Raw genomic sequence first — 17,641 nt, forward strand, 5'->3', positions numbered from 1 at the left:
ACAAACCTGCCCAATTTTCTGTCATCAGCAAACTTGGAAATGCATTTGATTCCCGCATCCAGGTCATTTATATATACTATGAACAGCTGGGGCTATAATTATCCAAGGCTTCTATCTGTATAGGACCTACACTTTGCTATTTTTTTCTTTTCAAGTAAACTTTTATGGTCAGTTTTTATGTTCCCTGTCATTTTATTCTCTTACCCTATTTTGCCCCTTGATCATTGAATTCTAAAATGTTCCCAATTATCAGGCTCACACTTCTGGCAATTTTATAAATCTCCACTTTGGATCTAATACTAACCATAATTTCATTTGTAAGCTATAGTTGAGCCACATTTCCCGTTTTATTTTTGCATCAGTGATGAATAATTGTTATTATCCATGCATAATAACAATTGAAATATGAATCATCACCTATCCAATGTCAACCTTTTTGGTAAGGTTCCCTAATCCATCCTTGTCAATTCATGCCTCATAACCTTGTAGTTCCTTTTATTTAGATTCAGGACCCTAGTTTCAGATTCTACTACATCACTCCCATCTTACTTACGAATTCTATCATATTATTGTTGCTTGTCCCAAGGGACTCCACGTTAATTGTTAATTAATCCTTTCTCATTTCACAGTACTAAATGTAGAAAATTCTGTTCTCTGGTTGGTTTCTCAATGTTTTAGTCTAAAATGCTATCACATGGACATTCCAGAAAATCCTCCTACACAATACCATTGCTAGTTTGATTTGTCTAATCTATGCATTAATTAAAGTCATCCATATTTACAGGAGTTATCTTATTGCATGCATCTCTGGCTTTTTCTTTAATGCCTTCCCTTAATTTTTCCACTGATGCCCTTTTGAGAATCTCTAACAATGTTTTTTGTCCCTTGTATTTCATATCTCCACTCATACAGATTCTCCATCATGATTTGCAAAATAATATCCTTCTCACAATTGCATTAATTTGCCTCCTTTACTGACAAAGCTACCTCACTTCCTTTCCATTTTTGTCTGTCTGATGATGAACAGAACACCGAAATGATTGAGAGTAATAGAATCAAATTAAGGTAAATGCAGAGTGAGACATGAAACCAGAATTACATCATTGAAGCTGTTCTCTCTGCACTCAGCAAGCAAACCTGTCAGTGGAACAGTTGGGTGTCAGTTATGTCACAATGAAATTAGAGACAAATGGAATAGTTACAATTTGCTGACACAATAGCAGTAGCATAATTTATGATGCTGTACTTAACATTGATTTGGTAATCATTTGAAAAACTGTGCTTCAAAAGAAGAGATATCTGTAAGGTAATAGTGAATAATGAAATTTTCTTTGCTCTTAACAATATACCTTTGTAAGTACAGATATGGTCAGATTCTTTCATATTTGCCTCACTTATGTTTCTTAAAAAATATAATTCATGTGATGTGGGTGTCACATACTAAAATTGCATTTATTGCCTAATAATTGTGAGACTGGAGTCACATGTAGGCTCGTCTAGGTAAGGATGGTGGACTTCCTTTCCTAAAGGATGTTAGTGAGCAAGATGGATTTTTGCAACAGTGGTTACATAAACACCATTAGGCTCCCTTTTAATTCCAGATTTGTTTCTTTGGATTCAAGTTTCACCCTCTGCTCTGGTGAGATTTGATCCATGTCCTCAGAGCATTAGCCCAGTGTTCTGGATACTTGTCTAGTGACATTGCCACTACATGATCATGACAATGCTTGTATGTGTGCTGCAGGGCATCGTTTAGTTTGCAAGGCTTTATTTCTTTTGATAACATTTGCTTAATCAGGCTGCATGTTTGAGCAATTGAAAATGATTCAGTTGGACCAGAGGTTTGCATTTTTCTGAATTAAACTGAATTAAGCATTTCATTTCTAGACCAGAATCCATTGTTGCAACATATGGTGCTGTTATTTGAATTTGGGGCAAAAATGGAGTGAGAAGTATAGTGATATTATTCACATCAAAAGTAGTGATAGAAATGCTATTCAGTTATAGTCAGCACAAAAACATTTGAAGAGCTTGATACTTTGCTGCTACTTTGTCAAATTGCCTCAAAGGTTTTGTTATTGTAAGGAAAGCAGTGGCTGTGCATTACTGTCCTAACCCTTTAGCTTTAAATTGACTGTTCACTTAACAAGCAGGACATAATGTAATTCCTGGTAATATAGTGGCTCACAGCTATTGATCTTGTAACCGACAGAAAATGTTTTAACCAACTAGACTATGTAGTAACAACATGTTTATAATGGTCACAACCTAGGCTGTCAAGGTACATTTATGGGTTACTTAGTCACATGGGGCAACAGCATATTGTAACTTTTCATCAAGGACTGTTATGAACCATTCTCTTGATAGATGTTGTTGGCATGAAAAGATAATTTTATTTCATCGTTCAAATTTTGATTAAATGTGTCATTTAACTAATTGCAGGATGGAATGGGTAACCTGAAAATCACAAATAAAGGGGTACGGCTGGAAGGCAAATCCGAGTTCCTCCTTCCATTATATGTCAAAGAAGTTCACTCACGAAAGGTAAGTAAGAACGTTCCTGTTAGTAGTAAATTTAAAAACAATTTTTTTTTGATTAAAAACAGGCATTGTTGAAATGAGAGAATTATAGATAATGTTAAATGTGAAACAAAGTTTTCATATAAGACTTCTTTAATTATCATTTGGGAACAGTAGGCTTTCTAAGTCATGCTACAAACAGTTGACTTAATATGGATGCATTCTTTTTAAGGGTATGAAAAATGATTTTTAGGATGTAATTTACTAAATTTTAGAAATTAGCCTACCAATCGTAACAAAGCCTCATCAAGGACAATGAGTGATGGGCAAGCCAGCCAGCGATGCAAATAAATTTAAAAACCCAATGGGAAACTTGCAGATTTATTTTTGTGAAATGTTATGTTTCTCTCCTTTTTTTTGAATGCTTTCCCCAATTTTGAACATATATTGAGTCAGACTGACAAACACCAACATTGCTCAGAATTCATCCATTGTATGAGGGAGAATAGTTCAGATCTCGGTCTTCCTTTTCACTGTTGGATCCTAGTGAGTAATAGCACAGCTTCAGTTCAGATTAAGAGCTCACTGTATGGGAAACTGTCAACACAATACTCATTTCTTACCTATCCCTCTGTGACAATTACACCCCTATGGTTTTCAGTGATATAATTAAAATAATTATTGGGAAATTGCCTGCAACGTTTATCTGCACAGCTTATCGAGGCTCTTAATAACTAAGGAGTTGCAGAGATTTAGATCTGCGAAGTAATTTTCTCTCGGAAGGAGCTGGGGTTGAAGTTTCTGCCCAGTTGTTGATAGTTAGGTATGTAAACGTTTAGGTAACTAACAGCTGTTGAAGATGCACTCGGAAATTGTCTTGCCTCATTTGGTTTAACTTTTGCCATAAAAAGCTAATTAATCGGATTTTTGAAAGCTCACATTATCACTTGAATTTTGTTGATGGCAACTCGAATAATTTACATGGTCTTGTGATTAAACACATGAACACTAAGGATGGAGTACAGATACAGAGGGATGAAATTTCACCCTTTGCCAAGATGGAATTGGAGGCAGGTGAGTCACCTGGCCTTCTGGGCTGTTGGCATGTGCCCACTTCCAACCTATTTTCATGTAACAGGCTTCTGGGCCCAGGGAAGTGGTGTTAGGGAAATGGTAAGGGGAAGGAGCAGTGGCCAGCAAACTAGCCCAATTAATGTGTCGATTCAAGTCACAAGAGTCTGATTAGATTGTTTTGGAGAGCAGACAATGCCATCTACCCCCGAACAATGGAGGCTCAGAAGGCCAGAGTTATAACATGCAAAGAAATCCAGCATGGGTATGTTAGGCTGCAAGGACAATAGCCATAAGTTATCAAGTGGCTTTGGCAACTATAATCACACTATGTTTTGCACCATTTATACATTTTTAGGTGGTGACTCCATCCTAAGGTGCCCTCAGAGTTTACCACCTGCAGTGGCCATGTAAACAACATCTGGTAAAGAAGGTTGCTCACCCCCTAAATCCTCAGTGTCTCCCATTAGTCCTCCTGGCTTAAGAATTTAACTACTCTTCTTAATTAGATGGGGCTCCCAAAATTGGCTTTCTAATTGAATCTAGGCTCTGACGTTGAATTCAACTCAATGCAAAATTGGAATTCCAGAATGAAAATTCAGACCAAAGACACAGACAAAATCAAGGCATTAGTTATTAAAAAAAACAAACTTGATATTAAAGAAAGTTTCAAACAATACTGCTAAACATGGAAATACCACCCACCAACCCAACGCACAGTTGCCCCTTGCTTTCTTCCAGTGGTGTTAGTTTTCTAACTTGGTCTTATTGTCATGACTCAGGAAGACTAAGGGAATTATATTTCTTTTCACCAGACAAAACAAATGATGAATTAGATGTAAAGAAAATGAGCAAGATGTCAATGAGGCTGCTGGTATAGTAACACCCACATTTCTCCAAGTAATGGAAATTAAAACTAATTCCCAGCAATTCATAATAAGAAAGATGATATGTTATTTGTAATGGAACAGAACATTATACCGCATAAAATAAACATTATTTTGTGGTTAAGTTTTAAGAGACAGTAATTGGTTCACCACTGAAAACAGAGGAATCATAGCATATGATTAACCTACACATCCTCATTGTAAGACAGAAATTAGATTAAAGCTGGTGCTATTTGGTCTTTTAAATGATCCTAGCATGCAGTCAGAATTCCCTGTGATGTTGATGATCTGCAGGCTCCATACTTTGAGTTACTAGTGCTACTCAAAGGAGATTCATTGTGGCTGCAGGAAATGGAGAAAGATCTTTCAGGTGTCAGTATAGGTTCCACTACGTTGAGTATTGGCTGAACATGTGAAAGCCTGAGCTTCAATGGTTTCAGATAAAGCATTGAAAATTTTGTTTGAAGGGGTGAAAAGAAAGGTTGAATCTGAAGGTGATTTTCCCACATTTTAGCTGAGCATTAGTTTCAGGATATTTAATGGAGTGGTTCTAGTTACCTTTACTTTAAGCATGGCTCCTTTTCAAATGCAGTTCTCCATTGTTCACCTCTTTAATTGTATATCTAACCTCCACGGCACCGGTCTCATTTAATCTTGCACGCAATATTGGGACCATGTGGCATTCAGGCCCTGGTGTTTAAACTCTATACCTTGTCAAACACTGCAAGTCAGGGACTCCAGTGTTGTGTTGTACAATACCAAAAAATGTCCAAGAGAGGCAAGTGGGCATCTCACTTTACTGACAGGGACCAGGAGGTCCTGGTGGCTGATGTGGTGGAGATAAAGGCTGACATATTCCCCAGGATTGCCAGAGGAGACCATGCCACCAGACACTGCCAGCCTTATCTGGAGTAGCCACCCAATTCAGTGCAGTGTCCACAGTCCAGAGGAACATGTAGCAGCGTTGCAAGAAAGTTAATGATGTTCTGCTCTGCAAAGTTAAATCTACCATCTTTTCTCTGCTACCTCACACTCTACCTCTACCATAGCACCCATTTGACTCTGATCTATCACTCTCATGTTGAATGCAGCATCTTTCCTCAATGAGTTCTATTCATGCCCTCTTCCAAATTTAACAATCCTTCCCATCCTGTCCATTCACTCGGAACACCTCTCAGCCTTTCCTGATTGATGACAGAACAACGCTTTGACTGATTTCTGTGCAGCTCCCCAGCTGATTACCAATAATCCCCAGACTGGATGCATTTGACCTGCAGGACTTACTGTTGCACAATCATTGAACTGTAAGTACATTGCTTCCCGGAGGGACTGACCAACTACGATCAAAGTGTTAGACTAAAATCAAATGATGCCCTTGACAGACTGTGGCATCACTCCCTGACTCGCCATAGTCCCCTGTGACTGGACTAAGGACTACTCCCTTTAGACTTTCAGACATTGCCATTTGACTGAAGTATGTGCAGCACGTTTGCTGTGTAAGCTGGTTGCATATGTTGTAGATGCGACATTGATGCATAGCATGGTGCTGTACTACAACAACATGTCTGTCTCTTTGACTGTTCAGTGCTGGTTAACTTGACAAGCTGTGTGGCTTTCTACCTGTGCAAAACGAAAGGGAAGACAGAAGTTATGAGCATCCAAGAAAGTGTAAAGTGAGTGAATATTAAGAAAGCATGTGAAAAGGCGTGAGATGCACGCTTTACTAAAGAATGAGATGGGTAACTGTCCCTGTGCACAAAGTGGCCTGGCAGCAGCCTTGCAAGATAAATTATTGGTGAACAGGATCGAAGTGCTGAACTGTATTATAATTTAATCTGAGATGTGCCATGATGATGTGGCTTTCCCAATACTGACCTCCATGGAGGGAGGATGCAGGCGGTTGCTGTCTATTGCAGTGGTGATATGTTAGAATCCCAAAGTTTTATAGATTTTCTAGTACTTGTAATTACATTTTTTAAAACAATATGAGGGCTACAGCACTAACAAACATAACTGTGGTTATAAATTCAGTGACTGCCTGTGTGAAATCCAAGGAATATAGCACCTGTAAAGTGTCAGGAAAACGTCAAATTCAGAGATAATTACCAAGAAGGGAGAATGAGAGGGCTGAGTATCATCTCTCTCAACAGAAAACCATCTCTTGTCAACATGTCTGTTTAAATCTGTGTGTGTGTGTGTGTGATTGATTTGCCAGGTGTTTGAGTGTGTAGACATGAGTGCTGTGAGAGCCAGAGCTATGTGAGCAGTCATTATGTTGTAATTGTACCCACCACTACCACCTCCTCTCACAACTTATTCCATACAAGCACCACCCTCTATGTGAAAATGTTGCCCCATGGGTCCTTTTTAAATCTTTCCTTCCCATCTTAAATCAGTTTTCGACTTCCATACCTGGGGAAAAGACCTTGTATATTCACCACATCCATGTCCTTCATGATTTTATAAATCTACATCAGGTCACCCCTCAGCCTCCAACACTCCAGGGAAAATAGCCCCAGCCTATTCAACCTCTCCCTCTAGTTCCAACCCTCCAACCCATGTGGAAGTAGCAGGCTGACTTCCTTTGCTCCAGCTTTTCCATTATTGCAGCAGAGGCAGAAAACGTTTAGGCCTCAATCACTTTAAGCAAACTGCCTGACATCTTACAGTCCCACCATGTTAACAGTGGAGCTTGGATATTGGGCAGTAAACCATTGGCCTGGACAGACATTTTAGTTTCCATGTCCACTTACCTTCAAATATTTGGGGGTGGGGTTGGGTGGGGGGGCGGGGTGGAGGGTGGAGGGATGAGGTGGTACATAAGATATTTCTCTATAACATTTCATTAGATAGCATCCATTTCAAGGTTGACAATGCAGAGTTTGTAAACATTGTTGAAAGAGCCAAATTGTTTTATCTTATTTCATTTTTTTAACCTCATGAAAACATGAATTTATGCTAAATTACTTTTGAACCCAACTATTTCTTAAAGTGATGTTAAGTGGACATATAACATGCAACAGGTTGTCTGTGTACACCTCTTGTCAGAGTTTCCATAATCCTGCAGGAAGTTTCTACTTTGGCATGTGAAGAGAAGGTGTACCTGTAAATTAATGCTCAGTATCTAACTATGTTTATCCTCCATTGTCGTGAAAAACATTTGACTTTAAAAGCTTAATGCCAGTGATCTGCTGTACAATTGCCTACACTGTAAAGAATGTATAATTTTTATTTTGCTGTATTTTTGATTGTGGAATAAATGAGAAAGGGACAGTTCTAAAAATCAAGGATTGTGGAAAGGATTACATTTTATAAGCTCTTTGTAAGTGTTGGTTACACTACTGTTTGTTCACATCATTAGGAAGGTTACTTTCAGAGGTGCTGGAGTCAGTTGCATTTGAAGGGAGATTCAGCTGGCAACAAGTAGCTGATTGGTCTGTGGAATAGTGACCAGTTGTTATGGAAAAGGCCTTCTGCCTGCCAACAACTATGTAATTGTCTCCCAGTAGCTGGACAGTTTGTGGGTGTGAGTGTTTGGTCAGTAGCTGGCAGACGTCCTGAAAGGATGGAGCTAATCTATTGACCACAGTAAGAAAATTATCAAGCCTGAAGAAAGCCAGTTTATTGCCTTTCTTCTGTTGCAAGACAGAGCTAACCTATTCTCCACAGTTAAAAAAAATCTTCAGACGTGCAAATTCTAGCTTATTGCCTCTCATCGATTGCTGTAAGCTGTGGCTTTTAACCAATAAGTTAGAAACTTATTGGATAAAATAAGTGAACTTTTTGTCCAATTCTTCCTACAAGCAAATTCAAGTATCTGGAAACAGAAGATCAAGGAGTAGCAGGTCCAGACAAACTGAAAGGATCATCTCAGTGAATACTATGGAGAGGGACCTTCCCAGTCTTGCCCTCCACACATAACACCTATTATCATTTGGGTCTACCCGTATGTCTAGGTAGAATAAGTTCTATAATGGGTTTAGCATTCTAATGGGCAGAGTTACATGTTAACAATTGGTTTTCTGTAATGAGAAACCATTTATTTCAAGCAAATTGCAATTCTTGTTCAGTACTGAAAGTGGTAAAGTTGGAAACTTTGAGTACTTTTATAAAATCTTTACTTTTTATGACAATGTGTGAGTAGCAGGGCTGGATTTCCAGCACGCTACCTCAGTCAAGTGTTACAACTGTGACTCAAGTTCAGGAACTGTACTGTTATAATCTTTGTTGTGTGATAGAATCCTGTTTCTGGGTTTCTGCTGAATTCTCATAAAATCAATATGGAATAGTAGTATAAAATAGTAGTACAAAAAATGTAGATGCTACATTTCAGTTTAGTAGGGGAGTCAGGAATAGCTGGATCAAGGCAAACAAATTAAATTTGCTGTTTATTTTCAAGTTGCGCACTCTGTCATTTCCACTCAGAATTCATTGATTTTTAATGGAAACTGCCTATGTAAGCACTATTGTTGGGGGGAGGGTTTGCAACAAAAGTGGTTTACATTATTCATTTCTGTTATAAACATGGACGCAGAAATTTATAATAGATATCTTGAAAGAAGGCATTCACAGGAAAAAACAATGTTATATGGGGATATCCATTTGTTCTCGGTTCCACCTGATCAAGAATGAAAGGCAAATACTCATTGCTTTTGTTGGAGTAAGATGCTTTCATGCTTATTTTTGTGTAGTATTGACTTTCAGCATTGAGATTTGCATATTTTGAATCTGATTTTGTAGCTGATTTTATATATTTATATTTAATGTTACATATCTTATACCCCATCTCACAAAGAATCTTGAAGGAAAATACACTGAACCATTACTCAAAATTGTTCTGTACTACTGTGCAGCAAGTGCCGACCAAATTAATAGAAGACTTGCTCAATACCATAACAACTGTGGGACTTGTTTTCACAGCTATCAGTCTGACTTGTAAATCCACATTTATGCTCTGTATGATGTTTAGCAGTTACAAAAAAAAATGCATTGAACAAATATTGAAATGGTCTTTATTTTTAACTGTAAGCAAAAATGGGGAAATATTCCAATTGTGCAGTTTATTTTGTTGTGTTATAATACTGCCCAAGTGCCCTTTACTATCAATAATCCATCTTGCAGTGTCAGCCAGGATTGTTACATTGTTAACTCTGAGATTTTGTGTTCACTCCCAATCTTCAGCACAGAACTCAAGGCTGACACTCCTGTGGAGGACTGAGAGTTTGCTGTACTTTTGGATGTGCATTTCTTGAATGAGAGGCAAAGCCAATGTTTTTATCTACCCCATCAGATGGATATAAGAGAGTTAAGCCTGGTTTAATAGCCAATACTAATTCCTCAATCAACATGACAAAACAAGAGTATCTGTCCATTACCACACTGCTGTTTGTAGGAGCTTACTTTGTATAAATTGTCCATTCTGCTTCCTACATTACACCAAGAATTGGAATTCAAAGTATTCATTGGCTTCAAAACACATTGGAACACCCATTGGTTGTGAAAAGAGCTGAATTAATGACAATCTTTCTTTCTTACACGAAACAAAATTTCTTACTAGCCGCGAGGCATTCTATTTGTGATTCATGACTGTCGACCACAGGAAGAGGCATGATTGCTCAGTATATCAAGAATAATTGATCTTGCAAGATTAACTCATTTGTTAGATTGGGATAGTTAAGCACTGTAATGCTTTCCTACAATACTAGCATTTATGGTAGTTTTTAATTACAATGTTTCCAGTTTCCGAACAATTTCCATTAACTTTGCAGAGCCATTGCTCTTCACAGCAGGGAAGAATGTTTGAAATATGGAAAGAAAACAATTATGGGACTAAAATCATTTTCGTTTTTAACCATTTTGGCATCCCATATTCATTCTAGAATAGTAAGTCCAAATCAGGTGTCATTCTTATTTTCAGTTTTACACCAATAAAGAAAAGTCAATAAAGATTTTAAATGCATATATAATGCATACAAAGGAGCTTGGTTAAATAGTTCAATTTATAGAACATTCATTTAATGCTCTTGCCTGCAGAATGTTGGTCAGTGTTAACAGTTTAGCTGAGCGGCTATTAAACGGAATGTTTACCCACACTAGCCAATAGTGGGAAACATCAAGAGGTGGCAAACCTGTAGAGTCAACACAAAACTGATCTCACAGCTAATGAATTGGGGTATTATTTACTACCTCTGATCTTGCTGAAAGTTGCAGTGGAGAAGTTTAAATTGTGTGGGTAGATTTACTAACCACTTTCTACCACAGTGCAAGTTTAACCTGGGTCTGCAGTTCATTGCCCACGAATCAAGAAGATGCATCTTTGTTTAAAAGTTATATAAATCAGTGTCCTGTAATTGTTCTGGGACCCTGATGTAATGTACAAGGTTCGTTGGGCACTGTATGGACTTAATGAAATTTCATGGCGAAGAGGAAAAAGCCCCAAAAATGTATAGTTACATTTATGGAGCAGGGAAGAGCAGCAGTGCTTTCCATTTCTACAAAATGGGTGGGAAGTGCTGCAACCTGAGACTCTTCCTATTCCCAAGCTTACCACAATTAAATAATAGGAGAAAGTGAGGACTGCAGATGCTGGAGATCAGAGCTGAAAATGTGTTGCTGGAAAATCTCAGCAGGTCAGGCAACATCCAAGGAGCAGGAGAATCAACATTTCGGGCATGGGCCCTTCTTCAGGAATGAGGAAAGTGTGCCAAACAGGCTAAGATAAAAGGTATGGAGGAGGGACTTGGGGGAGGGGCGTTGGAAATGCGATAGGTGGAAGAAGGTTAAGGTGAGGGTAATAGGCTGGACTGGGGGTGGGGACGGAGAGGTCAGGAAGAAGATTGCAGGTTAGGAAGGTGGTGCTGAGTTCGAGGGTTGGGACTGAGACAAGGTGGGGGGAGGGGAAATGAGGAAACTGGAGAAGTCTGAGTTCATCCCTTGTGGTTGGAGGGTTCCTAGGCGGAAGATGAGGCGCTCTTCCTCCAGCCGTCGTGTTGCTATGGTCTGACGATGGAGGAGTCCAAGGACCTGCATGTCCTTGGTGGAGTGGGAGAGGGAGTTGAAGTGTTGAGCCACGTGGTGGTTGGGTTGGTTGGTCGGGTGTCCCAGAGGTATTCTCTGAAAAGTTCCGCAAGTAGGCGGCCTGTGTCCCCAATATAGAGGAGACAGTTAAATAATAACAGCATCAAAAGTAATGAAATTTTAGTTCTTCCTAAACAGTGGCTGAGAATTAGGTAGTTTTTAAGGTCTGTGTGGACAGGTTGAATTTTTCCAGACAATATGGCCCATACAAGATAAGTAGTTCATTCTTATCTGCATCAAGTGAGTTGGGGAGAGTAGTTGCCTGATACGTATAGAGTTTTGTGCTTGACAAAAAGAGCAAAAATGCTCAGGGAAAGAATAGGGCCATTGAATTATTACATTTAACCATATTTTACATTGTAAAGCTGTAGCCACTCGTTTATCTTAAAATACAATAACATTGTAACACAAGACAAAAAGTCAATCATGCTTCCTTTTGAATCATTTATTTGGGAATCGATATAAAAGTAGCAGACACAACATTATGATAATGTACTAATTTATTCATGTTCAATTGAGTGGTTTGATTAAAGAAGACATTTCCAAAAGAAGATCATATTAAGCACGACATATGAATCATAAGGCAAGATTTTTATTAACATCAAGTGACAACTTCTCTTTAGGAGAGTAATGAACATTATTAGCCATAATGGTTTTACTTCACCAGTGCTGCATCAAATATCATATCTTTAACTGTTTCTCCTCCATTATTGAATTTTATTTAACAAGAAGACATAATCATAACTGGCAATCAAATTAAAATAGCAGTTTCAAGTTATGCAATTCAAGACCTGAAGGGAGAAATATGCTGTTTTGATGCTGTGGACCAAAGAACAATTCTGAAGTACAGAGTGAAAACTAATAAGATTTTGTTGAAAAGTGCAAGCAATAATGATAACATTTAAACCAGCACTATCCTGATTAGAATCCCCACTGCAGACATCATTAATTTAGAAGACCATCAGACTCTAATTGGAATCTTATCCTCCTGCAGTTAGGTTATTGCTAGATAATAGCCACTGGGATTTCTGATTGTTTTATTTGAGATCTTTATTTTTCCTCTCTCATATGCTTTCAGTTGCCTTGTATATTATGCAATGTTTCTTAATTAGATATATGTTGCTTAATGTTTAAAAATGTGACAATGCACATGCTTTCATTTTATATAATTATGATTTGTAACTGGCTCATTAACAAATTCAGCAAATAAAATCATCAGGAAAATACAATAATAATGAGCTTGGTTTTCTTGGTCTATGTGATGGCAAGTGTGCTGGTAATATAAAGGATTTTCCTACCACTATGATATAATACCAAATCTGTATTATGGACATTTGTAACCACTTCAAGTCTTTTCTCTCCAACTTTCCTTTTTTTTAACCTCTTTTTAATTAAACCATCACCAAATTACCCGTGTCAGCAGTGAAAGTAACAAATTACAAGCCCTGCTTACCAGGGCCAGTGCATCACTAAAAAAAAGGGAAGGCCAGGAAAGAGGGATGGGCTAAATCAAAATAGGTTTGGAAGAGGAAATAATGCACCCCAACCCTGTGGTGGCCAGCTCTCTAAATGCCTCAAAGTATTGGTGGACAACGTGCACATCCATTCTAAGGACACCTGGGCATGAATGTAGCTGCAAAAGAGGGACAGACAGTCAGGAACAATGATCTCATCCACTGCCAGAAACTGTTGATGGTTTTAAGTCCTGTTAGCACCCTCTGTTAACTGCTCCTAACTGAACATATCACATGCTATGATATGATATCACATATCATATGATAGCTTACTGATACCACCTTACAAACCACCAACTAGTGCCAACTGAAATGGTCAGAAACGTTTGGTGAAATGCTTTTGACTTTATTTTCTTGCAGCAGAACGAGTAGAAGTATTGTGTTGAGAGTTGAAGGGGAATATTGGAAAGGTGTTTGGATTCATGAAATAATAGAGTTGGACTTTGATAAAGTGTCACGGATGCTGGAGGCTGTCAGAAAAAAAAAAATGCGCTTTCAATAAGCGGGGTGACAGTTGCAAGTTCTTGTTGGGCTGCAGCACAATTTGGAAATGAAGAACACACACATCAGAGAAAGGTAGTGGCACACAGAAGGAAGACAAAGCAGGTTTCAACAGAAGACCCTACCCACAGAGGGAGTTCAGAGCAGACTTCTCCAAACACTATTTCTGTCAGGAGGCGTTTGTTTCAGGGGTCTTCACCAAGAAAGTGAATGAACTGTGCAACTTTGTGGGGTGACATAGCAAAATGACAACATAGCTGTTGTTAAAGTTACTGTGGCCCAAATATCCATGCCATTTCTTCCAGCATCCTTCAAGCAACATTTCCAAAACTTTAAAGTTCACCTAGTAATGCTGTGGCAGAGTTTTAAAAAACGTTTTGTGCAGGAGGAGATTCATACTTCTCTCTCTAACCACATGGGATTCATGGGCAGGTGGATTCCTAATATCTCAAGGAGTCAATGACTCCAAGCATATCACACTACAGGCCTCTCATATTAATAGAGATAAGTATCATGAGTGCAGGAGCTTAAAATTTGAGAATGCACAATTGATGTGCAGCAACTAGGAGAAAGTGAGGACTGGCGATGCTGGAGAATCAGAGTTGATAAAACGTGGTGCTGGAAAAAGCACAGCAGGTCAGGCAGCATCCAAGGAACAAGAGAGTTGACGTTTTGGATGGGGAATTTCTTCAGGACTGAGGAGGGGGAAGGGGGCTGAGAGATAAATTGGGGCACTCCGGCTGGGGAAAGTTGGATGGGATGGCGATAGCTGGACGAAGATAGGAGGTGATGTTGATAAGTTGGTGGAAGTGTGGAGTGGATAGGTGGAAAGAAAGATCGACAGATAGGTCAGGTCAACATGGCAGAGCTGAGTTGGAGGGTAGGATCTGGGATGGGTGGGGAGGGGAGATTTGGAAACTGGTGAATTCAGTTTTGAGGCTGTGCGATTGTAGGCTCCCAAGGCGGAAGGTGAGATGTTCCTCCTCCAGTTTGTGGTTGGCCTTGTTTAGGCGGTGGAAGAGGCCCAGAATAGATGGTCATGGGGAGGGTAGGAGGGGGAGTTGAAGTGGATGATCACAGGAAGGTGGGGTTGCTTGGTGCGTACAGACCAGAGATGTTCCCTGAACTGTTCTGCAGGTTTGCACCCGGTCTCTCTGATATAGAGGAGGCCATGTTGAAAGCAACAGACAGGGTGCCCTCCAGTACTTGCTAGAATTTAAGTCCATAATCCTGGCAGGATCTTACATCTTCGACAATCATGCAACAACTCTTGTATCAGACCTTCAGATTACTTGTCAAGAGGAGAAATAAACAGGAAGTTGGATAGGGGGAGGAAGTGGAGAAATAAGAGTAAACTGGATGGACCACCCAGCATTGATCTTGGAATCCAACACAACAAAGTGCACTGAGCCCGGTCAACACTGCAAACTCTTCACCAACATTTTGTGCTAGAATGAGAAGACATGGACTGCTGACCAATCATGTGACAGCCAGACTTTGACATTCTGACTGCATCATACCTACCTGACAGTCAATTCTCAGACTCATCCATCCCAATGTCATGTATGATCTGTCTCGCTGGCACAGCATACAAAGATGTAAGCAGTGATCATAAAGTAAGGTTTTTAAGTCATTTAATGTGAGCAGATATCATTTATTAAAATGTCAAAATGGGAACTAGGTAGGATTTTAAACTGAGTAACAGGAGCAATTCAATAAGATGTGATAAATCTCGTGCCAAAGCCATGAATAAAGCTATTAATATGAGAAATGATAAGCAGACTGTGACAGGAAAGCATAAATTACATGAATGTAAGAGTCATAGAATCCTTATAATGCAGGAAGAGGCCATTCGTCCCATTGATTACATACGGAACCTCTGAAGAATATCCCATTCAGTCCCAGCGCCCCATCCTATCGCTGTAAAGTTGAAAATCACACAACACCATTTTGTAGTCCAACAGGTTTATTTGGAAGGACTAGCTTTCAGAGCGCTGCTCCTTCATCGGGTGGTTGTGGAGTATAAGATAGTAGGATAGCAAAAGTTTACAATGTGATGTAACTAAGATTATGTATGAAAAGACCTGGATTGTTTGTTAAGTCTCTCAAACAAACCAGGTCTTTCTCATTATATAATTTCAGTTACATCACACTAACTTTTGCTATTAATTCTGTGTCGTATGATCTTATTCTCCATAACCACCTGATGAAGGAGCAGTGCTCTGAAAGCTAGTGTTTCCAAATAAACCTGTTGGACTATACCCTAGTGCTGCGCAATTTTTAACTTTGTACACCCTAGTTCAACACCAGCACCTCCAAGTCGTGACTATCCCTGTAACCCCACATTTACACTGCCAAATCCACCTAGCCTACACGGCCCTGGACACGACAGAAATTTAGCATGGTCAATACAGAGTACACATAACCTGCACATCTTTGGAGTGTGGGAGGAAACTGGAGTGACTAGTAAGATCATAGAATCCCTACATTGTGGAACAAGGCCATTCAGCACGTACTGACATCTGAAGACCTCGTCTATAATCCTGCAATTCCCATGGTTAAACTAGCTAGCCTGTACATCATGGGCGATTTAAGCACAGCCAATTCACCTAACCTGCACATCATTGGACTGTGGGAGAAAACCAGAGCAAGCCAGCAGAGACACAGAGAGAATGTGTAAACCCCACACAGACAGTCACCTGAGGATGAAATCTAACCCAGGCAGCAATGCTAACCATTGAGCCACAGTGCCACCTAGATTGTTGATGAATCAGTTTAATTATCAAACATTTCCTTGATTAAAGCAAATTTAACCCCTTTATTAAAAAAGCAAGGGAAACAGAAAGCAGGAAACTACTAGCTCGTAAGCTTAACATCTGTCATGGGGAAATGACAGTAGAACATTTTGATAGGTTCAAGATTATCAGATAAAATTAGCATGGTTTTGTGGAAGAGACATCATGTTTGAATAACGTGAGCTATTTGAGTATTAAAATGAGTAAAGAATAAGAGAGAACTAATGCTTAGGTTTCCAAAAGGCATCGATGAAGTACCACAGCAAAGGATGTTGGGGAAAATAAAAGCTCATGGAGTGGTGGGTAACAAATCAGCATGAATGGAAGATGAGCTGACCAGCAGGAAGAAGAGAATAGGTCTCAAGGAATCTTTTCCAGATTGACAAGATCTAACAAGTGTGCCACAGAGATCAGTGCTGGGGCTTGATCTGTTTATGATTTTTTTATTTTCATTTATTCACTCAGTCATGGGTGTTCCTACCTGGACAGCCCATCCTTGACTACACTTGAGAAGGTGGTGGTGCCTTCTTGAAATTGCTGCAGTCCATGTGATGTGGGTAGACCCAGAATGCCCAAAATTAAACAATCAGAAGTTGCATCTTGGATCACAAAATCAAAATGAACTGCTAGCATGTCACACATGTAGAACTTTACTCTCAATTACTGATCATTGCAGCTGGCTCTCACCTATTGGAACTGGTTTTCAATTACGTTTGTCTTGATAGTGGTGCTCAATGTTGCTGTGCTCTTTCATTCCAAAGATACTGTTCCTCTTGCTCAATGTTTTCATCAGCCTCCCCAGAAGACTGCTCCCACTCCCTCAGCTCATCAGCATCTATCACACCTCCTTCTTTCCTGCTGTAAATCTACAATTAGCAGCATGCAAGGATTATGTAGCCCATTCTGTGTGGGGTTTACTGTAAAGCACCCCCAGGCTGATCGCAGCAGCAGGAACCCCTCTACTGGAGGCCTGTCCTCTGCTTTCTGGCTCTGGTTAATGAGTGGGCTGCAGTGGATCTACGTGCTCACTGAATGACAGAGGCTGTATCATTGAGTCATTAGCCATGGGCGCAGAACCTGGTCTGGCAGTAACCAAGCTTGTAATGCATCTGGCAACGTCAAATGCAGCAGGAAGATGAGCGTTCACAAGGATGTAGTCATCATGGCAGGTCCCAGGGAGCCATGAGCAAACTTCTATGTACTGATAGTGATGATACCAGACAATTTATACGTTGATAGAATGGGGCTCTATTCTATTGATAAACACAGCTGCATT

General features: G+C 39.5%; 1 protein-coding gene across 2 annotated transcripts in view; it reads left to right on the top strand.

Moving 5' to 3' along the window:
• LOC122549979 (zeta-sarcoglycan) overlaps window positions 1-17,641 on the top strand; it is a 972,906-nt gene that overhangs the window by 781,167 nt on the left and 174,098 nt on the right. For both annotated transcript variants that reach the window (XM_043690307.1, XM_043690318.1), the window contains exon 3: window positions 2,443-2,544. In XM_043690307.1, the coding sequence (XP_043546242.1) occupies window positions 2,443-2,544 (102 nt within the window). The remainder of the gene's footprint in view (window positions 1-2,442; window positions 2,545-17,641) is intronic.

Source organism: Chiloscyllium plagiosum, chromosome 1 (assembly GCF_004010195.1).
Source record: "Chiloscyllium plagiosum isolate BGI_BamShark_2017 chromosome 1, ASM401019v2, whole genome shotgun sequence".
NCBI lineage: Eukaryota > Metazoa > Chordata > Chondrichthyes > Orectolobiformes > Hemiscylliidae > Chiloscyllium > Chiloscyllium plagiosum.